We start from the raw sequence: 26,951 nt of genomic DNA, 5'->3' as shown, positions 1-26,951 counted from the left end.
AAAATAAATAACAGAGCAAGTTTTTTTTTTTTACAATATTTTCAATAATATTTTTTTCTTCAGGAGAAAGTCGTATTTGTTTTATTTCATTTAAAATATTTTTTTTAGTATTGTAAAAAACATTGTAAGTTTAAAATTATCAGACCCTTTAATCTATATTATTTTGGATAGTCTACAGAACAAACCACAGTCATACAGTAACTTGCTTAATTATCATAACTTGCCTAATTAACCCAATTAACCTAGTTACGTCTTTAAATGTCACTTTAAGCCGAATACTAGTATCTTGAAAAATATGCAGTAAATATTATGTGCTTATCTTATTATGTACAATAAGATAAAATAAATCAGTTATTAGTTGTTAAAACTAGAATGTTTGTAAATGTGTTGAAAAAAATATTTCAATTATATGGCAGAAAAGGCAAGGTGGATTATCAAAAAATATTTTATTTACTTGAAAAGACACAAAAAAATACATAAGTATTGCACAAACCGCATATACCCTCCTTCAAAGTTTTTCACTTTTCAACACATTTTAAACATAATCTTTTAAATAACTACTTTCTAATAACATATTTATTTTGTCCTTGTCATTATGGCAGTATGGCATCAGTACATGCTATTTTATTAGTTATTTTAAAAGATAGACTATTTTTTAGCCTAAAATGCAATTTCATGTCCTTACTAGGTTAATTATGCTAATTGGGCAAGTTATTGCTTCAGGTAAGTCATTTTTGCTCTCTTTAAAATCAAATTACATAACAAATTTAAATTACATAAAAATTTGATGACATTTTAATGATAAATTCGGTTCTCTGACACTCCAACATAGTACCAAATTAGAGTAGAGTTTTATCCATGTGTGTGTGTGCTGCATGATGGTAGTACGTTCGCCTCACAGCAAGATGGTCGCAGGTTTGAGCCTTGGCTTGGTCAGTTGGCGTTTTTTTGTGGACTTTGCATGTTTACATGCTCTGGGTGCTCCGGTTTCCCCCACAAGGTAGGCTCAATTGTCTGTAGTGTGTGAGTGTGAATGAGTGTCTATGGATGTTTCCCAGTGATGGGTTGCAGCTGAAATAGCATCCGCTGTCTAAAAACATATGCTGGATAAGTTGGCGGTTCATTCTGGGTGACCCCAGATTAATAAAGGGACCAAGCCGAAATGATTATATATATATATATATATATATATATATATATATATATATATATATATATATATATATATATATATATATATATATATATATATATATATATATATATATATATATATATATATATATATATATATATATATTTAACTAGATATTTTTCAAGACACTTCTAAACAGCTTACCGTTTTTCACAATGGCTATGACAATTTCTTCAATACATTTAACAAGTTTGCTAAACTCTTAACGCAGCAACACACCTAAAACACACAACTGGCAAAATGTTTAATTTCATCCTCAAAATCACACATTGTAAACTAAACTCCAAAAATAATGTTCAAAATACAATAATAAACTAACACAATACACCATGTCTGACAAAACACTGCAAACATGTTTCAAAATCAAATTATTATACAAAACACTAAGACATGTTCTCTTCCAACAGAAACATTTAATCAGAACAAACTGACAATAAAAACACTAACATCAGCTGATATTACAGAAACTGCATACTTTTACAGTATGTGTCAGCTTTGCCCTTATATCTAGAGCCTCTCTACATTTGGTTTTGTTGGGTTTAGTAAACGCATGCATTTTGCATTTCTTGTGCTGCAGAAATTCAATACAACAAATAAACGACCATCTCAGAGTAGCTTTATAAAATATACAGTTTATGTAAAAAAATAAAAAATAAAATACAGACACAGAATTGCAGCAGAACAGACTTTATTTGCAAAAGGACATCACTGCAAGATAGACACACAGAAAAAAGCACTGCAATTGTAATAAAAAAAACAAAAAACAAAGGAATCTTCTGTTCTGCCCAATCTTCTGCATTTGCCAGGCTTCTTTTTCTCTGGCCTGACATGGTAACTGTGGCCCTTTGTCCTATTACATTTCGGTCAAACTTTACATTAAGGTTCATTAGTTAATGTTAATTAATGCATTTACTAACATGAACAAACAATGAACAATACATTTACTACTGTATTTGTTCAAGCTAGTTAACGTTAACGAAAATACAGTAGTACATTAGTTTATGTTAACTCATGCTGCAATGACTAATGTTAACAAGCATGGACTTGGATGTTAATAATGCATTAGTAAATGTTCAATTATGATTAATTAATACTGCACATGTTTTGTTCATGATCAGTTCATGTTAGCAAAAGCATTAACTAATGAACCTTATTGTAAAGTGTTACCTACATTTCTCCCATGGCGACGCCTTTTCGCCAAGTTGAAGTCAGCTTTGTCAACATAGATAATTTCATGTGGGACTTGATTTGCCTCCAATTCCATGATTCTCTGAAAGTAGACACATAGTAGATATGCAGTACAGTACAGCATTTACACTATGTACTAATGAAGTAATTTACCCCAAAACACACTGTGTATAGTACAGTAATAACTGTATTGCATAACCGTACCTGGATTTATTGTGGAGTTCTTTGATGAGCTGACTGTTCCTTTCAAAAACCTCAAGAGTCCCCTTTTAGAACAAATGATCATGTAATTAGAAAAACCTTAAAACATGAGTGTGGTTCCTAAAGGGGAATCAGCTGTTATATATAAAAATGTCTATATATATATATATATATATATATATATATATATATATATATATATATATATATATATATAGAGAGAGAGAGAGAGAGAGAGAGAGAGAGAAACAAAATATAATTTAAAAGGGCTAATAATTTTACCAGTTTTGTTAAAAATTTTTTAACTGCTTTTATTCTAGCTTTAATAAAGCAAATAAGCATTTATCCAGAAGAAAAAAAAAATATCAAACATACTGTGAAAAATGTCTTGCTTTGTTAAACATCATATGGGAAATATTTAGATTAGGGGGCTAATAATTCTGACTTCAATTGTATATTAAATAATAACATAATTTTGGATGCATCATACATTTAACTCATCAATTACAAATTGTGATGTTATTCAGTAGTCATGTTTTTTTTTATAATATCACTTAATAAGGATTGTTCTTAAAAAAAAAAAAAAAAAAACATTGCATAGATTTAAAACATAGGGGAGAGCAGGGCACAAATAATGAACAAAGTAATGAGGTTAGACAAAAAATTAGTTTTTTACCAACAACACACAAGCCTCTCATACACATGAGTACTGGTTGTATGATCGCCGGACCTATGGTTTCTGTGCAGTATTGCCAAAAATGCCAGAGTATAAATGTTACTATTTACCCCACCTCCGTGGCAAGTTGTAACAACCAGAGGGTAGTTGTAACACGTGATTAAAATGTCTGATTTTACACAATTAATTTAAATGCAGTTTACTTTAAGTAGTAGCTATATTTCCTCAGTACTTAGCTCAATTTAATTTTTTTGGACCATCAAATACCTATATAAGTATAAAAGCACAGGGTGCATTGATCAAATCTAGTTTTCAGAGAAGTTTTGCAATGTATGCTCATCAAAAAAAAAAAAATTATAAAAAAAAATATATATATATATAATATAAGTTTGAATAAGTTTTCGGTCTCTGAGAAAATATATAGAAGATCTGGCAAAGTAGAATTGTTCTGTTTTTAGTTAGCAAAGGGCAAGATCTAAATGCATGAGTGCTGCCAGTTTTAGGGGTTTCTTCAAATGTGTGTATGTGGTGTATATTGTCTTGTGAAAACTACATACTGCTTTAATCAGTGTAAAAATAGGAAGGACTCCAATTAGAGGAAAAATTAATGGGCTCCTTTTTTATGGCTTCTCCTTTGTTTTTTTCGCGCTTCACTCTCGCATTTATCAGTTTCTGATAGGATCAGGTTTCAGAAGCACGTCGATAATCAAGCACACGTTATCATCATCATCAGCTCAAGAAGTTCCTCTTCATAAGGGAACTTCTATGTGTGTCTGTATAAACAGTCTTTGGGAGTGCTTTAGACGACCAATCATTTCTGAAGATATAAAAACGGGCCAATGAAATGCCAATTGAATTGGCGGAGCTTAGCTCCACAGCTGAAACTGATAAGCCAATTAGGGCTATATCAGTCAGCTGTGTGAGTTAGCTCGTCAGAATTGTTGCTTCAGACCCGATCTGAGACTGAAGAACCCTTCTGCTGAGCTGACTTCCAATTGCTTGCTGCATGAGCTCCGCATGGCAACCGATTATGCTCACATGACTACCAAATCGGCTGCTCGTGCCCTGGGGAAGACGATGGCCACATTAGTGGTCAAGAAACGCCACTTTTGGCTGGGCTTGGCTGATATGAGTGTGTAATGAAGTTCACGGCCCTTTGGCTGCCAGGAAGAAGGAGGCGGAGAACCGACGCAGTTTTAAAATATTTATTTATAACATGAACGGCAGCTCCTCACGGAGACTGCCATCTAAACCAAAACAAACGGACTGCAGCTCCTCACAGAGACTGCCTTCAAACTGAAAGCAAAAGTAAAATATGTCCGGGCCTGGTCCTCTCTCGGCTTCCTCTGCCATCATTCCTCCTCTTATAGTCCAGAGCTCCTTCCGTGGGATTCGAGACCAGTGCGCACCACAGGTGCATCCACTTACACGAGGCCTCATTCCATTCCCATGGCTCTCGGCCACGCCCCCTCGCCACAGAGTGATGTTGACAAAACTCGCTTTCTTAACGCTCCGATATCCCAGGCTGGCCTGTTCGGCAACACCGTTGGGGAGTTTACCCAGGAATTCTCCGCTGTGAAAAAGCAGTCCAAGGCGATGGGTGAAGTCATTTATCAGCAGGCTTGGAAAACTGCTCCTCCCACTGCCCCTTCCGCTGCGGCAGCTCCTCACCGAGGGCGTCCACCCGCGGCTTCAACATCTGCTCCGCTTCCCCTGCCTGCCCCACCGGCCAAGCGGCAACCCCGTGCCTCCCTTGGGACTTCGACGCTACCACCCCAAGACACCGTTAAGTCCAGTAAACGGACCACGAAGCGTTCCCGGGACGGGCCATTCGGAGAAGAGGGGACCTGCTCTTTCCTCGGTGGGGGACTGAGGACTATTACATCAGTCCACTATGACTCTAAACTCATCACTGCCGGCCTCCGGGCCAACGGCAACCAAATTTCCAAAAGAGCAGTTTCCTCTCTCTCCGAATGCGCAAACCTGAGCACTGCCGGTCTAAGACGCTCCGCCTTCCAGCTCGCCGCGCCGGGACCCCTCACCTCAGGCCCTCAGAGTGCAGCAGAACGGACTCCTTTCTCTCACTCCGACCTCACCACGGGATCCAGGGAGAAAAGTAAGAAAAATTCTCTTATTTTCAGCTCTTCCACGGGACGCACTGCTTCCCGGGATGAGCACTCCCATCCCGAGCTGCCCCTTCGCTGGCACGTCAGTGAACACTCCGATGGTGCCACTAGCGCACACTCTCTTGGCTTGGTTAGCGCTGCTCAGCGCGTTGCAGTGGCTCATACGGACGGTCAGACTCGGCTATGTGATTCAGTTCGCTATTCGCCCCTCCCAAGTCCACGGGTGTCCTTTTCACGAGGATCATCCACGAGAGCGCCCGTCTTGAGCGAGGAGATTGCTGTCCTCCTGGTGAAGGATGCAATCGAGCAGGTTCCTCCAGCCAAGATAAGGTCCGGGTTTTACAGCCCGTATTTCATCGTGCCCAAAAAGAGCGGGGGCTTAAGGCCAATCCTTAATCTGCGCAGATTGAACTGTCATTTATACAAAAGGCCTTTTAGTATGCTCACGCAGAAATGCTTGATTCTGAGTTTACGTCCACAAGATTGGTTTGCAGCCATAGACCTGAAGGACACATGTTTTCACGTCTCCATTCTTCCATGCCACCGCCCTTTTCTCCGGTTCGCGTTTGAAGGAAGAGCGTGGCAATACAAAGTATATACAATACAAAGTTTTCACCAAGCTCGCGGAGGGTGCCCTAGCGCCACTGTGCCTTGCGGGCATCAGCATACTCAACTATCGCGACGATTGGCTCATTCTAGCCTCGTTCCGCGATCAGCTGATTATGCACAGAGACAAAGTGCTTCGGCACCTCGACCAGTTGGGGTTTCAGGTCAACTGAGAGAAGAGCAAACTGCCCTGTGCAGAGGATTTCTTATCTCGGGCTGGAGCTGGACTCTCCGAGGAGCATGCCAGGCTAATGCTTTCCTGTGTAAATGAGCTCCACAGGAAGATAGTGGTCCCACTGAAATGTTTTCAGAGGCTCCTGGGGCATATGGCATCCGCAGTCGCGGTCACGCTGCTTGGTTTGCTTCATATGAGACCACTTCGGCGTTGGTTTTGCGATCGAGTCCCGAGATGGGCATGGCGCGCAGGCACGCACCGGGTGCGCATCACTCCACTGTGTCTCTGCACCCTCAGCCCATGGACGGATCTGGTTTTTCTACGGGCCGTAGTGCCCTTAGGGCTAGTATCCAGGCATGTTGTTATAACGACAGCTCGCAATCTGCTCCTTTGGAGTCACACGCGGCTGAAATCGCTGCGTGCCATCCACATTCCGGGCGAGCTCAACCGTGCAGCCGATGAGCTCTCATGGAAGCTAGTGTCCCGGGAAGAGTGGAGACTCCACCCCGATTTGGTCCAGCTGATATGGGTGCGCTTCGGGGAAGCTCAGATCGATCTGTTTGCTTCCACCAAGAACGCACATTGCCAGCTGTTTTATTCCCTGACCAAGGCCCCCCTCGGCACGGATGCACTGGCTCACAGCTGGCCATTGGGCATGCGCAAATATGCGTTTTCCCCAGTGAGCCTATTCGGACAAACTTTGTGCAAAGTCAGGAAGGACGAGGAGCAGGTCTTGTTTGTTGCGCCCCTCTGGCCCAACCGGACCTGGGTTTTGGAGCTCACACTCCTTGCGGCGGCCCTTCCTTGGCACATTCCCCTAAGGGAGGACCTCCTCTCTCAGGGACGGGGCACCATCTGGCACCCACACCCAGATCTCTGGAACCTCCACGTGTGGTCCATAGACAGAGTGCGGAAGACTTAGGTGACTTACAGCCCGCGGTACTTAACACCATAACTCAGGCTAGAGCACCCTCTATGAGGCATGCCTACGCCCTGAAGTGGAGTCTATTCTTTGAGTGGTGTGCTTCTGGCCGAAAAGACCCCCGAACTTGCCAGAGTAGCATTGTGTTATCCTTCCTTCAGGATAAGCTGGAGCGTAGGCTGTCACCCTCCGCACTCAAGGTTTACGTGGCTGCGATCTCCGCTCACCATGAAGCGGTAGATGGCAACACGCTCGGGAAGCATAATCTAATCATTCGATTCCTCAGAGGCACGCGGCGGTTAAATCCGTCCCGCCCCCCTCTCATGCCCTCTTGGGATCTCTCTCTAGTCCTAGCGGGTCTAAATGGAGGCATTTTCGGTCAGTGAATCGTGCCTTGAATTTGGGCCCGGTTACTCTCACGTTGTCCTGAGACCAAGGTTTCTACCACCCCATTTAGAAATCAGGTGGTGAACCTCAAGCGCTGCCTTGGAGGAGGCAGGCTCAAAACACTCACTGCATTGTCCCGTTCGCGCTTTGCGCCTTTACGTGGAACAAATGTGAAATGTAAGATCATGTGAACAGCTCTTTTTCTGTTACGGTGGTCGGCAGAAGGGAACACATTCGCGAAGTTCTGTAATCTTCGAGTGGAGCCAGTTTCCTCCCGGTTATTGGGTAACCACAGTCAATCGGGGGGGAATTAAGCTCGGTGTAACAAATGCTTGCTGCGCTATGCTCCCTAACCCGGAGATGCGTACGCTTTATCCAATTCTGCTAGTAAGTTTCCATTCTCAGGCGAACCCTAGAGAGTTCCTCAGAGGCCCCCATCATCGACTCAGCGGAGGAGTCGAATGCATGGCTCAGTGTGCAGTTGGTACACCCATTTGGTCTACACGCATATTGAGGATCGGTGCCAGCTATATGCATCCCCATTTGTTGATGCCATATGCATTATTACCCCTGGTGTGTTCCCCCTTACCAGGCTGTCCCGTGTCTTTCCTAAACCGCTAACCAGCTTATCATTTGTAGCACTCCCCCTCATTAGGGCTAGTCCATATGCCTTCTTACCATCAGGTCTCCCTATCTGGGTAGCAGGTGGTCTCTGCCGCATCCTCCCCTGCGGGGACTGACGCTTTCCCAATGTACTGTCGTATTTCCAAAAATCCCTAGTCTATATTAGCTGGGTAAAAGCACACTTACGACCCCGATTAAACTTTAATCATTGTTCCCATGTAATGGTAATATGTTGGGCCTAGGGGATGTATAAGGTTGCGCTCTTGGTGATGTCAGTGCGCTCAAGCTTTGGCTTGGCAAACTACACATCAGGAGTGTGACAGGCTTGGTTGCTGTGGCGCTTTTTATACAGTCCATACAGTAGAAGTTCCCATATGAAGGGGAACGTCCAGGTCACGTACGTTGGTAACCAGAGCATTCCCCTTCGGATGGGGAACTTCAATGCTATAAGTGGATTTTAATCCACAAATAGGGAAATGTCTGGAAAACGCCATAATGACTGCACCTTACCTTCGCCTCCGTTGAGAGGATAGCAAGGCATAGCGTGAGCGCGAGTTTGCTCTTTTCTCGGTTGACCTGAAACCCCAACAGGTGGAGGTGCCGGAGCACCTTGTGTCTGTGCATAATCAATTGCTCCGAGAGTGGGCTAAAATCAGTCAGTCGTCGAGATAATTAGATATGTGGATTCCTGCGAGCCGAAGGGGTGCTAAGGCACCCTTCGCGGGTCTTCCACCTGTTGGGGTTTCAGGTCAACCGTGAAAAGAGCAAACTCGCCCCTGTGCAGAGGATCTCTTTTCTCGGACTGGAGCTGGACTCGGTCATCATGGCAGTGTGCCTCTCCGGAGAGCGCGCTCAGCTGATGCTAAACTGTCTGAGAGCTCGACAGCAAAATAGAGCCTGAAGGGGAGGACTTTGTATTGCCAAGCTCGACCTTCAAATGCAAACCGCAGAAACTGACGGTGGCGAGGAAGAATGGAGACATGGAAATACGCGTCCTTCAGGTCTATTGCTGCAAACCAATCCAGAGGACGAACGCACTGGAGGATGCACTTCTGCGTGAGCATTCTGAACGGCAGCTTGTGCAGACAGCGGTTCAAAACGCGCAGATCTAGGATTGGCTGTGACCCACCACTCTTTTTGGGCACGATGAAGTGCGAGCTGTAAAACCCGCTCTCCATCTTGGCTAGAGGGACCGGCTCGATTGCATCCTTCGCTAGGAGGACGGCAATCTCCTCTCGCAAGACAGGGGCGAACAGGGGGCTGACCCTGGTGAATACACACACGTGAACTTGGGGGGCCGTTTCGCTAACTGAATCACATAGCCGAGTCTGATTGTGCATATGAGCCACCGTGAAGGGCTCGCCGCGCTAACCAGGCATGCAGAGCTCTCGCTAATGGACTCATCACTACAATTGCTGATGTACCAGCAGTGGGGCAGCCAGAGTGGGTGTGCTGATCCGGGAAGCGCGACGGTCCTGCGGAAGAGCTGGAGGCGAGAGATTTGCTCTCACTCCGCACCCAAACCCCAGAGGGGAGGCTCGAGGGGTTAGAGAAAGGAGACTATCGGCGAAACGCACCGAACCTGCGAGCTAGAAGCATAGCGTCCCAGAATGGCAGATTTCGGGCTGTCACATCCGGGGACGTGGAAAAGTGCTCTTTCATTGATGTTTTAATGGCAGTAAAAGTGCCGTTGGAAATGGAGCCCGCCCCTCCAGTGGGGAAAGAGCAAGTTCCCTCCTCTCCACATGACCTGTCCCAGGGACGCTTCGCGGTCCGTTTACTGGACTTAGCGGCGCTCTGGGCAGGGGGGGCTGCCTGATTTTGAGGTGCTCGGCGCGCTCACTTTGCCGGAGGCGTGCGCCTTCCGCGAGGAGCAGCAGATATGGATGGTTCGGCGGGTGGAGCGGGCTTACGGTCCCGCCGATAGGTGACATTACCCATCGCATCAGACTGCTCTCTCGAAGGACCCTCTGGTCCTCTACGTAGCACCCATCTAGTCGGTCCGGCCACGAAGCTGGGGTATAAACCATCTCCAACCCACGGCCGAAGCAGCCCGGGATAGCACGGCTAACATGTCCATTTCAGGATCCGTTATGACAGCACTCACCTGCCCGAGGGGGGCGAGCGGGCCTGGATTCCCGTAGGACCATGAAAGCCCAAGCTCCGATGCAGCAGTGGACGTCTGGTCCCTGGTGTCATCGAACGTAAGGGCTACCATCTGTTTAGACGGATCGCTTCCTCAGCTCGAAGCTTGGATGGAGTGCTTGGAGAAGCAGGAGGTCCGCGGGCCCATGGGCGACGGATTATCTTCCACTGGAACCCTCAGATCTGCCCGAGTGCCCGCTGCAGTGCAGGGGACAGCTGGGGTGGTTCGCCCTTTTGCAAAGGCTAGCCGTGATCTTAACTGCACAACAGTTATGGCATCGCAATGACGACATGAACTGCCCGCGAGCACCGCATTAACATGCTGGACCCCAAGACATGCAACGCAGTGCTCGTGCCCATCATCCGGGGACAGGAAACCACAGCATCCAGAAATGCACGATCGAAGTGTCATCCTGAAAAGGACGTGCTGCACGACTGTGTTGCTCTTTTTGTGAAGTTGCAACTTTATACACACCGCTCTGGAGGACCAGACCCAAAGAATGTCAGGCAAGGGAAAAACCCAGCTCGACCGTCTGCCGCTGCGTGTACACACTCTGGACTGGCTTGTAAAAAACTAAGTGGCACAGGGTAAATCTGCTCTTCTTTTTGGCATTTTGGCTGTTCATCAAGTTCATCATAAATCTGCAATATGAGTGTAAAGCAGGAATTGTGCTTGTAGTTTAGCAGAATTGGTTCTGGAGGTTGGTGCTCAAGTTACATGTTGTAGTTATTGTGTCTGAAATACAAGTAATTGTGTAAACAATTGGGAAAAACTGTAATATGCAGTATATGGAAAATTTGTATTTCTAAAAACTGTGTAAACACATTGCATTACACCATATACACAATATCTTTAAACCAACAATATATTACCCCTTTTCAAGCAACTTTGAAAACAGGAACCTTTAAAACATTACACTGACAGTTTTCCCAATTGTTTACACACAATTACTAATTAATTTGTGATTCAGATACAAAGACTACAACATGTAACAGATTTACCAACCCCTTAACCAATTTTGCAAAACTATAAGCACAATTGCTGTTTTATACTCAAATTGCAGGTTTAAAACACACACTTTTTTTAAAAACACTACACACAACCCTCTGCATTTGGCACAATTTTCATGCACAAATTCTCTTGTTTTTACAAGGAACGCACCGTCATTCAAAATTGTAAAGTCAGTTGCCCTACTTTGCATACTAACTCATCACATGAGTAAACACCTATCACACAGAATTGCAATTTAGAACTCATCTGGTTCATAACTGGTCCCCTGCGACCCATGTTTTTTAGTTGTTTATCTCCCTCCATATTCTCCATTCCTCAAACCTATTGAGGATTTTTTTTTTCTGCCTGGAGATGGAAAGTGTATGACCGAACACACACACATATACCTGTTCTCCAAGCTATAGCAGTTGATGCTTTTCATGGCTGGATTCGCCATGCAAGGTGACATTTCCCCCACTGCTTGGCCAGACCATAACAGAAAAGAGGATGCAGTATAGCAGTTTTTTATTTATTTATTTTTTTTTTTTACTGTAACTGTATGCTGTAAATCCTTCTTATGTTATGTGCAACTTTGTGTTGGTTGGAATAAACACAGTGTACACTGTTTTTGTGGAAAAATACAGTTAAATATTGTTGGTATTTGTGTGATATGAGACATGCTTTCAGAAAATGTGTGTAAACAATTGGAAAAACTGTAAATACAATTTAAAGACTTATTTTTACTTTGTAGCATCTGTGATGAGTGATGCATGCATGTTATTTTATATGTGTGTTTTATTTACTTATTTCCTTATATTTAAACTGCATTCCCTGTTTATTTTATTGTAAAGCACTTTTGATCAACTACAGTTGTATTAAAGGTGTTCTTTATAAATAAAGCTTGCTATCCTGATCTGTTTGTAAAGAGGTTTATACCTATACTTAACACAGTTTGGAATGTGTTGTCTTTTAGTTTCTGATCTATTTTTTTCCATACATGCAGACACCAGCTACTTCCTTATCTACAATGAGGACCACAACAGATGTGTGAATGCTGTGAGTGCAACTGTCCTGCAGACTGCACCATGTGATATATCTTCTGAGGGTCAACGCTTTCGATGGGTTTCCTCTTCCCAAATTATCAGCCTCTCTTTTAAACTCTGTTTGGGGGCTCAAAACATCAAGGACTGGGTCAAAATCATCCTTGTTCCCTGCAATGCACTTAGTCCCTTGCAAACTTGGGAATGTAAGAATGAGACATTGTTTGGTTTAAAGGGTCAGCCACTGCATATGAACTATGGAAATCGAAATGAGCAAAATATGATGTTGTACAAGGGATCAGGTATATGGAGTCGCTGGCAGGTGTATGGGACCAAAGACGATTTATGTTCTCATGGAAATCAAGGTGCACTCAAAAAATATTTTTTTTACTTGTTTAAGCTACTTATTTAAAATGAGCTGAAAAACAATTCTTGAGATTTCATTGGGACAGCTTACTTTTTTTGTTCAATCCACATAAATATGTTAAAAGTGTTAAGTTAACTTAATTGATTTATTTTGGGACAGCATGAATGAACCCCAGCCATTATAAATTTGCAAAAATGCTAATAATGTAATATTTTTTTAAGCTAGGGCAAGTACTTTCTCAATTTTTAATTGTTTAGATCTAATATAAAATATATCTCTTGCTTTCCCTTTATTTTGTTTATAAATTTTCTGCAGAGATCTATACAATAGGTGGAAATTCATTTGGGAAACCATGTCAGTTCCCATTTAAATTTGCTGACAAGTTGTATGCGGAATGTACTACGGAGGGAAGATCAGATGGCCAGCTTTGGTGTTCCACAGACACAGACTATGACACAGACAAAAAGTGGGGCTTTTGTCCAACTAAAAGTGAGTAATTCTGCCCTATGAAAACATTTTAGATACTTCTCACAAAATAATATCTTGGACAAGTTTTTTTTGTTTTTTTTTACTTTTGCAATTCAGTTAAAAAAGAACTTCGTTATATACTAGATTCAATGCACTAGATTTACAGAAAATTGTTTCTTTCATTAAATAGTTAATTAACAGTTTAGGAAAATTCAAACTTCAAAACACAACTTTCAGATTTAAGATTATTTAAATTATTTGGTATAAAAATACGTTCCGGTTTCCCCCACAGTCCAAAGACAGGCAGTACAGGTGAATTTGGTTGGCTAAATTGTCCGTAGTGTATGAGTGTGTATGTGAATGTGTGTGTGTGTATGTTTACCAGAGAGGGTTGCGGCTGGAAGAACATCCTCTGCGAAAAAGTTGGCGGTTCATTCCGCTGTGGCGACCCCGAATTAATAAAGGGATTAAGCCGACTAGAAAATGAATGAATGAATGAATGGTATAAAAATACTAGATACATCTTGAGCTAGTTTAGAAAATACAACCACAATAATGGTCAAGATAATCATTACAATACCCTCCAGAAGGATGTTTAGCCACAGAAGGTTACCACGGAAATGGCTGTATTCAAATTTAGAGTAAAATTTTCAGTATCTGATGATTTGTTCCCTCAGGAAAAAATTTAGTATTCTTAAGTTATGTTGAAGTATGTAGTGAGTGGGTTGGGGACAAGAGCCATGAGGGCATGTGAGGCTGGTGGCAGGAGAGAACCTGAGATGAGAGAACCTTACTCACATTGCCTGAACAGCACTGGCAGCCTCTCGGTGGTTGCCTTTAGAATCCCCGTCCCCAGCTGGAAGCTGACAGGTCCTCTGGCTCATGGGTGCCTGGCTATGAGGCCCTCATTCACTTGTGCTCCCTGCTTCTCCCCATCATGGTATAGTCGGTAACAGTGTTCGGCTCTTGGGAGATGGCAGTGACTTCTTTGGACTTCCTCAACAGTGGCAAGCCCCCCTTCTCCTTCCCATCCTGGGTATCAGCACCACTGCAATAAAGTTGATGGCCATTGGGAAGAAGATGGAGAACTAACGCTCGTAAAATCATTTCTAATAATTCATGAGTTCACTAGCTCAATCAATTGCATCAAACATAGTAAAAGATTTTGGCATTGCTGTCCTGAAGCAAGGGGGCCAAGCTATCAATGCCTGAAGAGAGCATGGCCTCGGACCTCCCGTTCTTGGAGGAAGCTTGAGGCATGACTCCATGCTCCAAGTATGAGTCCCCCACACCGCCTCTTTAGCACATTTTGAAAAACAGAGGAGGAGATGGGGAGGTGGAGGGATGCCGAAACAAAAGTAAAAAACCTAGAAACAGTGCAAAGACCACTACTTATATACACACATGATGATTGACTGACCAACCTGACTGATCAGGATCCTCCCAAACTTATGTTAGGAGCAAACTAAAGTCATGAGTTTAGCTACTCAATCAGTTGCATCAATTGCATCCTGAAGCAGCGGCCAGAGCTATCAACCTCTGAAGATAGCTCGGACCTCCCGTCCTTGGAGGAAGTTCAAGGTCTGAGTCAAGCTCCAACTATGGGTCCCCCAAAAAATAGCTAGTGTATCTGCGTGTGTGTGTGTGTGTGTGTGTGTGTGTGCATTTGACAATAAATTTGCTAAGCTTGCAGTGATACTGATAGCTATGATTTCAATCTATGAACTAGAAAATAGTGGAAGGAAGAGAAAATGTGAGAAATGCTGCTGTTGCTGATCATGACATTCCTTCATTTTCCTGTTTTTTTACTTTGTCTTGTCCAAGTGGCACAACTGTTAAATGACCTGCTGACAAACACATCCTATGGCACACACACACACACACACACACACACACACACACACACACACACACACACACACACACACACACACACACACACACACACACACACACACACACACACACACATACTGTACACACACACAGACACACAGACACACACACAGTCTTTGGCAATATCGTTGTGGTGTATGAGAATACCTGAAGCACAAACACTCATTTACTCTAAATGGGGACATTCATAGAACCTAAACCTACAACCAACAATACTCACAAACAGCATTCTGCTATTTTACTAACTTGTACGAATCATTTTGTGATAACCGTATAAAGTAAGTCAGTTCAGTCATATGCTGTAGTTCAAAATGAAAACTGTATTATTAAAAACTAAATTGTAATATACTGTAATCTATATGTCATTTAATTTTGCAAATCTTCTTATCTTCCTAATTTCCAATCTTCTTCCATTTTATTTCATTCACTGTGTGCAATAGCCAGCTCTGGATGGGACAGTGATCCAGTGACTGGTGTATTATATCAGAGGAATGTGCAGTCAATACTGACTTGGCATCAGGCAAGAACAAGTTGCCAGCAACAAGAAGCTGATCTTCTCAGCATAACCGAACTGCATGAGCAGAGTTACATATCAGGTAGTTACCTTTAGTTACCTTCAAACACATTATTCTGCATGTTGTGATGTTCTTACAGACAAATAAAGATTCCAAACTCAGCATGAATGTGTATAATTATGAAATAATACTGTGGTATTTCATTATATCATATACATTTTTATAGGACTGACAAATACCTTTGGCTCCGCACTATGGATTGGACTTAACAGTCTTGACTTTGAGAGTGGCTGGCAGTGGAGTAATGGAAATCCATTCAGATACCTAAACTGGGCCCCTGGTAAATAACAGTTATGTACATACAGGATAAATGTTCACAGTGGTGCACACAAATCTAAAGACATTCCAGTGTTAGTTATAGAGGCTGTTTTTTAAATGGATGCATTGTGACATTTAGGTCACCCCTCTCTGGAACCAGGACTAACATGTGCAGCATTAAATGCTGGTAAAGCCTCAAAGTGGGAAAGCATGGCCTGCAATAAGAAACTAGGCTACATCTGTCGCAAAGGCAATTCAACAGATAACACACCTCCACCAGGTAAAATTTTATCTGTGCAGTAAATGCATTGAATTATCTGGGTAAATATGTTCTATCTGTGTTTAATAAAGTATCTTTGCATTTTAAAAAATGTGCATATGCTTTCTTTACATTTAATACAAATTGAAGGTGAGGCTTTATACAGTTAAAGTCAGAATTATTAACCCTCCTGAATTATTAGCTATCCTGGGGTGCATTTCCCAAACAACAAAATAACTAGCAGCTAAATTACTATAGTACGATGCATTGGGGAAAAGAACGATGTAGTGACGAGTGTTTCCCAAAACCCGTAGTTTCTCTTTCGCAGATTCATCGTTTGAACGTTAGTTATAATGTAAAAAAAATCCAATATTAGTTTTGGTAAAAACATACACTTACTTGCCATATTAATTGAAATATATGTAAATGGCACATATAGAGCCTATGTTTCCTTTACAAATATTATTGAGAACATTACATATTCTATTCTAAAACAAAAAACCACTTACAAAAGCTAACACATATTCTAGTGTCATATATAAATCACATAAAGAAATAACTAATTTTGATTATTAATAATGATGTGAATAATAATGATGATGATTATTATTATTAAGTAGGATATTGTTTTATTTATTTTTTATTTTGAAAAGTCTACTTTTACACTTTGACACATGCAAAATACTGCAGACATTTTCTAACCACCAGGCCCATGTCATAAACAGTACAGATATTTAATAAATAACCTACTATAAAATAAAAGCATTAATTTTTGCTATATATTTCGTTTTCACAAGCTTTGGAGACGTAACATAAATTCTGTTTTTAAATAATAGGTCACCTATAACTTTCGTCATGAGCCACTGCTGTGTTCAAAATGACATCAATGTTTTTAAAGTGCACTTCAAAGGGAGGCAAATTGTGAACTTGAAGATCACTAAAACCGAACTGTAAAAATACCTTGAAAGCAAATTACATCTAAGAGAGGACTTTAATGGTTTTTTATTTTAGAATGTTCTAAACAAATAGAGCATGGGGGATAACTGGAAATAGAACAAAGCTAGGAACTATGTTTCTAAAGCTCCAAAGGTGTAGTTGCAAGCATACAAGTTTGTGATGCAATTTGCAAATGAACGAAAACGATGGATTTGGCAAACCCCAAATCAACAAACTTTGTTAGCAACGACGGAACTTGTGAACTTGGCTTTCGGAAACTCCCATGGCTTTCAGGGAAACTCCCTGTACATATTTTACCCAGTTTCTGTTTAAAAGATTATTTATTTCAACCCATTTCTAAACATAAAAGTTTTAATACCTAATTTCTAACAACTGATTTATTATATCTTTGCAATGATAGTTGCAGTACACAATATTTGACTATTTTTCAAGGCACTACATTCATTCATTTTTCTTTTCAGCTTAGTCCCTTTATTAATCTTGGGTCTTCAGTAAAACTTTATAAATACCCACTATGAACCATTTATTAAGCATTAACAAATAGGTTATTCATTATCTATTAAGCATTAACTCTACATTAGTAGACGTTAGTGAGCAGTTTATAACTGCAGCTACAAATACTGTACTCTTGACTTACAACCACATTTATAATGTGTTATCACATTGTACTTTCACATTGTACTTTCATACTGTGTTAATGATTTATTTTTCATTACTAAGTTAAGTATTTCATAGTTAGTGGTTTTTAAGATTAGTTAATAAATGATTAATAAACTATTAAAACTATTAATATTAATATTAAAACTAACATTTATAATTCTTATTATTTAGACAAATACTAATAGTTAGATTGTATGTTAATAAAAGCTTTTATTAACCCAACCTTATCCAGTTTTGTGACCTAATCCTGAGGACTATTTATGCTTTGTAAATGCCTTATAAATGACAATTAAAGACTCAGTTAAATTCTAAACAGGAAAACAGAACATAAATGACATTATTCATCCCTATTCATTTTAAGATACACAAATGAATTTTTATCCAATGAAAAATAAATTTTTGCAACCTTATCTAAAATAAAATTACTATACAGTTTAAACATTGCATCCTATTATATTGTAAAATTATTATATTGTTGATGCTTGATCCAATTGTAACGTCATATTTAGACACCCCATGTTATTCAGCAATGTTTAAACTTTACAAGAATTTTACTTTTTAGATAAGATTGCAAAGATTATTTTTTATTTGGTACTGAGTCTTTAATTGTAATTTTAACTTTAAAAGTTAAGTTAATATAGCATTTATTAGCATACATAGTAACCATTACTATATGACTGACTACTAAAATATATAAACGTGGATTTCAATAGTTAATTAACCATTTGCTAACTCATTCCGAATGATCTTTAAAATCCCCAACTACTCATAAATAATGTAATACTGAATTTAGTAATGAAAAATCAACCAGTCACAAATTATGAAAGTATAATTATTAGGCACATTATAAATGTGGTTATTTCAACAATACAGCATTTGTAGCTGCAGTTTTAAACTGTTTACTAACAGTTATTAATGTAGAGTTAATGCTTAACAAATAATGAATTCACTAGATGCTATTGCTTAGAGTGCAGTCATTATAAAATGTTACCGACACTTCTATACAGCTTAAAGTGAGATTTAAAGGCTTAACTAGGCAAGTTAGGTTAATTAGTCAAGTTGTTGTATAACAGTGGTTTGCTCTGTAGACTATCCTGCTTTTATTCTAGCTGAAATAAAACAAATAAGACTTTCTCCAAAAAAAAAAAAAAGTATTATCAGACACTATGAAAATGCTCCACCTCTGTTAAACATCATTTGGGAAATATAAAAGAAAATAATAATAAATCACAGGATGGTGACTTCAAATATATATATATATATATATATACACACTATATTAAATAATTCATCTATTAAAACATGACATGGCAAGGTTTTACAAAGATATTTTTCTTGCAGGTAAAGATCAGCCCAACTTCTGTCCTGCTGCATGGGTGCCATATGCTGGTAATTGCTATTATCTGCAGCGCACCAAGAAAATGTGGAATGATGCATTAGCAGCATGTCACAGGGAAGGAGCAAACTTGGCCAGTATACACAACATAGAAGAGCACAGTTTCATTATATCACAGAGTGGATACTGTAAGTATGTGCAGACTTATAGACTAAAGCAACACATACATATAAAAAAAACCCTTCATATTTATTTTTACTAACAACTGATACAAATTGGAATGTTTGTTATTTAGTGCCTACAGATGAACTTTGGATTGGGCTTAATGATCAGAAGACTCAGAATCTGTTTGAATGGTCAGACAGAACTCATGTCACTTTTACGACGTGGCTAGTAGGAGAACCTTCACATTTCATAAATCGCTTGGAGGATTGTGTCCTCATCAAGGGAAAGGTAAGTCTGTTTTCTTTCTTTCTTTTTTTCTGGAAAACAAGCCTGCATTGTGTATAGATGATAACAGCCTTCTGAGCCTACCAGTAGGTGCAGAAGGCCCCTACTGGCAAATATCTATTAATCCAACCACTGATAACACCCATTCAATCAAGTGATAACATTCTTATCATCTGCTTAAGGCCAGCCTATAGGGCTTCATTAGGCTGAAAGCACAGGGCTTCTGAGAGTTTTTTCATTTGCAAAATGTTGGCTACTTAGTATTGGTCCTGCATGAGCAGACCTTACTTAATCCTAGGAAGTCTTAACTAACCCAAACAGCACATGCACTCAAATCTACAACAATTAATCTGTTTTAGTATGTATAATTTTCAGCTCAGTCATTATACAAATAGATTCATTTTATTTTCCTACTGTAACTCATTCCAGGAGCTGTGGGTTTGATAGACTGATCTGAATTAATCTTAACTAAACTTCAGCAGTGTAATTTATACTAAACTGAATAGATTTAGGGTTCATTTACTAGAAGTACACCAACATTCTACCACTACTCTACTGCCTGCCTAAACTGCTGGAATGTTTTACAATTTGAAATATTTTAGGATTTTCGTTACCTTTTATGATTTTTCGTTACCTGCTTTGACACAATCTACACAGTAAAAGATGCTATAGAAATAAAGGTTAATTAAAGTGACTGGAACTCATGGTGAGGACCAGTTAGCCATATGTAACGCTCAGCCTCAAACGCAGTTTACAAAGTAGGACTAGTGTATTTTCAAATGTTCACAGGGCTTTAAAACAACACAATGAAACAAGGAAAGACAGTGTGTCAAAAGCACACAGTTCAATCTGCCATACCCTAAAAACGGTCCAAGAATCAAAGAGTGTGATTCTGCAAAATTTGATATTGACTCGTAAATACAGTGGGCCAGTATTGCTGATATTGATAACGATGCAATAATTTGCAAACAAAATAATTTCCCAAAATTACTGGATTTAAAACGTAACTACTTTTTTCAAACATACTACTTGTGATTTTTTAACTCATTATGAAGAATGATTTGAAATATTCTTTTGAAATTAATTTATAATAAAAGCATCTGGTAATGTAAATACAAAACTTGAACATTTCTTTTCTTTGGTCTGAACATTTTTTTAAAACTCTTTCCAAGTCAGTGTCCTCAGGCAATCCAATTGGTCTTAATGTGTAATGAAAATGGGCTTTAATAATTCTCATAGCTGTGGACACAGTTGTCATAGGCACACGTTTCAGGCTTTTTTGGGAAATCAATGGGCTTGAACTGTAACCACCATAAAAGGAAGATAATGAACAAAAGTGTGCAACAACAAGGGGGGCCTATGTCATATGTAAGATGACAAAGGTCTATTTAAGTTGTAGTTTCCTGATTCAAAGCCTCTCACTCAAAAGTGTTTTGGTCAAGTGAATTAATCTATGGGTTTCAGAAATATGGTTGAGAGTGCACCCATTGAATCACACTGATCCACAATAGTGCTGTTACAAAACTTAAAATATGATAGGAGAGTCATATTTATGAATATGATAGAGAGCAATGGAATGCCCTGTTGAAAAATAATGCAAATTTTTTTTTATGTTCTCTAAAATGTGACATCAAGAAACGAAGAACATATTGACTATATAAACAAATCACCTCATTTTTGTTAAGTAGATTGTTGGCTTCCTTAGAATGTCACACTAGATTGAGAGTAGCAATAAGAGACCACTGTACAAAACTGATTTGAACGTGAGTTTTTCATGTGGCTGTAATATTTTATTTATTTATTTTGTAATAGGATGGTAAATGGGCAGACCATGCATGTGAAATGGAGCGTGGTTACATCTGCAAAAAGAAATCATCTAGCAAGCCTGAAGGTGCCCCAGAGGTTGTCAGTCTTGGATGTCAAGCTGTGAGTCTAGATTAAGTTGGTCTTTATGTTTTATACATAAACTTTAAACAGAGAAAAAACAATACCTATAATTAGAAATAATATATTAATAATAAATATAATAATAATAGTATAACATCGAATTACTACATTTGTTTTATTAATATTTTCATTATCTATTCACAATTAAAATGTACAAAATAAATAACAGTTTGACGTGCTTCAATCTTCTGCTAACTTAAAATATGGGTGCTTGATGGATCTTTATGCTAACACTTTATAACAAGATCGCATTTAATAAGATTAGTTAACTTTAATCTTAGTTCCTTTCAACATTTGCTACTTTTATTAAAAGTTGCAATTGTTAACATTGATAAAGGTACAGTGATTAACATGAATGAACAATTAACATAGCATATTTTATTAGATTTGATTTGCTAAGATTAGTAAAGGTTGAGCTTAAAAATAGGTCTGGCTTATTTGTATTGGTAAAGATGTGTGAAGAATTGTCAATGTGACTAAATTATATGTCTTTTGTTCCCATAGGGCTGGGTTAGATATGGCTCATACTGCTATATGAGTGCCATTGAAAGCAAGACCTTTAATGAAGCCAAACAGATTTGTGAGCAGACAGGAGCCAATTTGGTTGATGTTGCCAGCAGGTAATGCATATAATATATGTTGATGGTTATACTGTATACAATACACTCTCAGAAATAAAGGTACACAAGCTGTCACTGGGTAGTACCTTTTCAAAAGGTAAAAATTTGTACCTTAATGGTCCATTTTATTACCTCAAGGGTGCACATTAGTACCTAAAAAGTATACAAGTGTTTCTCTTAAAATGCTTTGGGACTAATATACACTTTTACGGTACTAATATGGACCCTACAAGTACAAATGTGTACCTGTTGAAAAGATACCACCCCAGTGACAGCTCGCATGCCTTTATTTCTTAGAGTGTAGATACATGATTTGTCTTGTTTAAAAATTATATAAACTAAACAAATTAATTTCAAGATTTATATTTAAAGGAAAAAGACCTACTAGAATTAAACTCTACAGTTCTCAAAAGAAAATGGGAATGTTCACTCATTTGCAAGATTATGCAACACAGATTAAGTCGGGTGTGTTTATGTAACCCATAATCCATAGATCTAGGTGGAAGAAAATACAGAGAGCATTGGGGAATATGGAATTGTTAAATGAACTATGGATTTAGATCATCTACTGTTGAATATAACTGTAAAAGTTTGGAAGAAAAAGTGAAATTATGTAATAAAAAAAATCTAGTTTTGTTGCATTGTTGTGATACTGAATTTCCCCTCAATAGAGAATATAATATATTTAAAAGATTGGTGATTAAAGCCTCAACTCCCTATTAGACTATTATAAAAAAGGGTAACATTTTGAGCTATCAAAATTTTCAAGACTCACCAAAGGCCAGATAAGTATTTTATTGTGTTCTCATATGGAAAGCCATAGAATTCAACAGTGTGTCCTAAATTTTAAAATTTAACAAGAATAAACATTTGGGCAGTATGCATACTGGGTATAATTATTCTAATAGCACAGTAACACATTCCCTAAAAAAAGGTAATGTTTCATGTTATGTTTAAGGTAATACCTTAAGAAAAGAATGGTGTTGCTGTGTCATTTTTCCTTACTTCAGACATACAGGAAAATCTTTCCTTAGTTAATTAAAATACATTGAGGATATTATGACATAGGTGCCTTTTCATGCTCTTGATAACATGTAAATGGAATAAATGAAAATCCACAATGGAAAATAACAACATGCAACATTATTTACTTGTTCTGAGGATTTAAATGGAACGGAAGTTTGAATTTTAAAACACAAACTATTAAGTAGACTTAAATTAAATGTATGTTTTATGTTATATATTTTTTTAATATACATTGTATATTATTCAACATTGTGTTAATGATTTATTCCAAAATTAACATTTTTCTGTTAAGATTATCTCTGGACTATGTTGTACTCTGTAATGACAATTCCACAATAATCTTGAGTTCCAGTTTGGTCTCCTTATTACATTTCTTTTTTTTTTCACTTTCACATTTTGTGAAATATAAGGAGGCATTTTGCAAGATTCATCAATCGGTTTTTTTCACTGTGGCCAAAGTTTGTTTATCTTTGATTATTGATTGGACAGTTTGTCAGTTTTTTTTTAACTGTCTAAATGCACACATTTAATCACATCATTTTAATCTTGTGTCTTTAAATAGGTATGAGAATGCTTTTCTCATTAGCTTGGTGGGTCTTAGGCCTGAGAAATATTTTTGGATTGGTCTCAGTAATACTGAAAGTCCAGAGAGCTTTCGGTGGAGTAACAGCGATAAAGTCAAATTTACACACTTCAATGTGGGCATGCCAGGTATGTTGTCATGTAATATCTGTTTTTGTGACACGTTAAAAATGTCAGTGTTTTATTCTGTACACTTCAGCAGTAATGTCAGAATCTCCCTAATCCAGTGGTTCTCATACTTTTTTCATCAAGTACCACCTTAGAAAACATTTGTCTCTCCAAGTACCACCAAAATGAGTAGTATTGAAATACAGTGGCGTAGTAGGCCCAGTAAAGCAGCTACAACTCTGCACAGTTAGAAAAATCATGGCAGATTACCTCAGAAATATAGGCTATATGTCATATATGGCATATTATATACATAATTTTTGGTAAACTTGGAAATGTGTGAAGCATGTACAAGACATATTTCATTCCTCCGCGTACCACTAGAAGGAAGCCTGCGTACCACTAGTGGTACACGTACCACAGTTTGAGAACCACTGCCCTAATCCATAACCCACAATCCTTAATCCTTTTTGTCAATCTCTTTTTTCACCTTTTAGAAAAACACAGAGGATGTGTGGCCATGTTAACAGGAACTTCAGCTGGGTTATGGGATGTGCTGGATTGTAACAGTAAACAGAAGTACATCTGTAAAAAAATGGCAGAGGGTGTTACTACAACGCAAATTCCCCCAACTACCCAGCCTCTCAGCTGTCCAGTTGGTTGGACTAAAAAAGATCCACGCAACTGTATTCAGGTAAACGTAAACAAATACACTTCTTTTTTATTTTTATGTAACATCTTAGAGCAGCTAAAGTATTTCAGGTTAATGTAGAGACTTGGGGCTGTATTCACAAAGAGTTCTCAAGACAAAAAAATTTTCATTTATTTTCAAAAGATGAACAAAGGTCATATACTGTATGTTTGGAAAGACCTGAGGGTAAGAAATTCATTTTTGGCGGAACTATCCCTTTAAATAATAATAAAATTTTTGGTCTTAAGCTAAGGATGCGAAAAATGTGAAATCTTCATTTATTTGCACACATTTGATTTCCAATCCATCATTTTTGGTTTGAACCTTCGGAACTCCACATCAGTTTTCTGAATAGTTTTCATTCACCAAATTTAGCATAAATATATTTAAATATATATGTTAATTTCGAGAGGATCACATGCTTATGATTAACACCAACTGGTCCTGCATTAGCTAACGCATGATTTGCCAATTGGATGATCCCTTACTATAAATAACCAAAGTTACTTACCTCAGTTATCTTTCCTTCCCTTCCACCTCTAATCCTCCTCCCTATTTTTTGGTAGGGTGGCACGGTGGCCCAGTGCAACATGCAGCAAGTATGTCACTGGTCCAAGTCCTTACAGGCCAGTCGACACGCATAGTGTGTAGAGACATATGACATGGGTGAACTAAATTGTCACCATAGATGAGCTCTTAATTAGGATTATCCTTATTTGTCATTAGCAATGAATCAGCAGAAGAGTTTTTGAGATCTACCATCTCTCGAACCCAGGACTCAAGGATCTTATAAGCTCTGGGCTCTCTCCACAGACAGCATACCAAACACACTTTATAATCAATCATCAGCTATGTGTGAACTCTTGAAACTGTATTTAAAAATATATTTGCCTAATTGTTTTGTTAGAAAATGCAAAGCATAAGTTTGAAAGAAAATCTTTATTTGTTGTCTAAAACGTATAAAACAAGAATCATAAAAAGCTCAACTGGATATAAGAAGTATTTATGCTATTATGTTATAGTTTTAGCACTGTTGCCTCAAAGCAAGTAAGTTGCCAAGAAACAGGAAGCAACCGAATTGGCTGTCATGTTTGTGTGTGTGTACTGTTTCCAGCACTGGGGGTTCATAAGCTAGTGTCTTCCCGGTGCTGGATTGCAGCAGAAAGTGTCCGCCAGTGAAAAATATCCATATATATATATATATATATATATATATATATATATATATATATATATATATATATATATATATATATATACATACATACATCAAATCAAACCTATTCTAAAAATTAAGAGCAATTTTTCATTTTATTGATTCACAATGTGACCTTAATGTTAGCACTAAGTGTCCTAAATGATTTAGAAGTACTGGAAAGGTCTCCTTATTTAGTTAGTTGTAGCATGTTAACTTAAACATGTTAAGCTCACACATTTTTGTGGACAGACACATTTTATGCATAAAGATCAAATTTTGATATAACAGGTATAATAATTTCCTATATTCATTTATTGTATGTTGTTATTTAAAGTTCTTTTTTGGGGGGAATCATGTTTTTAACTTGCACTATTTAGATCTATTCAAGGCCAAAGGAGCAGAAGAAGACTTGGTTTGAGGCTCGGGATTACTGTAAAGCCATTGGTGGTGACTTGGCAAGCTTCCATTCTCAAAAACAAATCAACAACTTACAGTGAGTGCTCAAAACAATCTGCACTAACATTGTTTTATAAAATTATTTTATTTTCATTACATTATAAGGCTGGTAGCCTATATCATAGCACAGCTTTGTGATGGTACAAATGTCCTTATCCTGCAGGTACGGAATGGGAGAGACAGCATGGATAGGTTTCAATTTACTGAATATTAATTCTGGTTTTGTGTGGACAGATGGAACTCCTGTAAGTGTTTTCTATGACTGCTTCCTCTATTTACAAATGTTGTGTCTCAAATTTCTATGTAAATTTCCACTAGATTTGAGTAAAAATACAATCATGTAACTTTCTCATAATTTAAAGTATCTTTTACTGGCAAAATGTACATTTCGAATATTTCATATTTTAGAATATTCTGAAAGAAAAATCAAAGTTAGAAGCTTTATCTGACTGCTAAAGACTTGTTTCTTACACTATTCAATACAATTTTTTACAATTTCAAAATGGTCTCATAAAAAATAATGATTCAACATTTCATTATAATGAAAAGATAATCACATAATTTATCATAAGAAACTTTATGGTAATGACTTAAACCTTCATCAGAATCAGAAACCTTCTCTTAATTAGTATTTAAAGTTGGCATGTAATGCAATATCAATTTGTCATAATGATATTTCAATAGTTTGTAAAGTGTTGTTTTTTTTACTGTGTGTGCACATAGATGGCTTAAAGGCAGAGCTCATTCTGAGTGGTACACCATACTTGGCCACATTGCAACTTTTTCCCTTCACAAAGTAATTATTCACAACAAATATTACA

The 26,951-nt window shown here is 38.4% G+C and overlaps 2 protein-coding genes and 1 long non-coding RNA gene across 4 annotated transcripts in view; 2 read left to right on the top strand and 1 right to left on the bottom strand.

Annotated features, from left to right (window-relative positions):
- LOC110439952 (transmembrane protein 236-like) overlaps nucleotides 1–26,951 on the top strand; it is a 766,382-nt gene that overhangs the window by 55,402 nt on the left and 684,029 nt on the right. The gene's annotated exons all lie outside the window — the stretch shown is intronic.
- mrc1a (mannose receptor, C type 1a) overlaps nucleotides 1–26,951 on the top strand; it is a 60,492-nt gene that overhangs the window by 453 nt on the left and 33,088 nt on the right. Inside the window, exons 2-14 of the mRNA XM_002662968.6 lie at nucleotides 12,240–12,641; nucleotides 12,959–13,132; nucleotides 15,448–15,603; nucleotides 15,749–15,862; nucleotides 15,980–16,120; nucleotides 19,058–19,240; nucleotides 19,348–19,505; nucleotides 21,315–21,428; nucleotides 21,954–22,069; nucleotides 23,658–23,806; nucleotides 24,283–24,479; nucleotides 26,052–26,167; nucleotides 26,294–26,375. Coding sequence (XP_002663014.2) covers nucleotides 12,240–12,641; nucleotides 12,959–13,132; nucleotides 15,448–15,603; nucleotides 15,749–15,862; nucleotides 15,980–16,120; nucleotides 19,058–19,240; nucleotides 19,348–19,505; nucleotides 21,315–21,428; nucleotides 21,954–22,069; nucleotides 23,658–23,806; nucleotides 24,283–24,479; nucleotides 26,052–26,167; nucleotides 26,294–26,375 — 2,102 coding nt within the window. The remainder of the gene's footprint in view (nucleotides 1–12,239; nucleotides 12,642–12,958; nucleotides 13,133–15,447; nucleotides 15,604–15,748; nucleotides 15,863–15,979; nucleotides 16,121–19,057; nucleotides 19,241–19,347; nucleotides 19,506–21,314; nucleotides 21,429–21,953; nucleotides 22,070–23,657; nucleotides 23,807–24,282; nucleotides 24,480–26,051; nucleotides 26,168–26,293; nucleotides 26,376–26,951) is intronic.
- Nucleotides 1,867–25,125, bottom strand: LOC110439951 (uncharacterized). Its single transcript, XR_002459302.3, has 4 exons — nucleotides 24,988–25,125; nucleotides 13,910–14,159; nucleotides 2,588–2,649; nucleotides 1,867–2,465 (listed from the first exon to the last, which is right to left on the bottom strand). It is a non-coding gene; the product is annotated as an uncharacterized lncRNA (long non-coding RNA).

This window comes from Danio rerio, chromosome 7, assembly GCF_049306965.1.
Source record: "Danio rerio strain Tuebingen ecotype United States chromosome 7, GRCz12tu, whole genome shotgun sequence".
NCBI classification, from domain to species: domain Eukaryota; kingdom Metazoa; phylum Chordata; class Actinopteri; order Cypriniformes; family Danionidae; genus Danio; species Danio rerio.
This window is presented reverse-complemented; position numbering and strand designations above follow the sequence as displayed.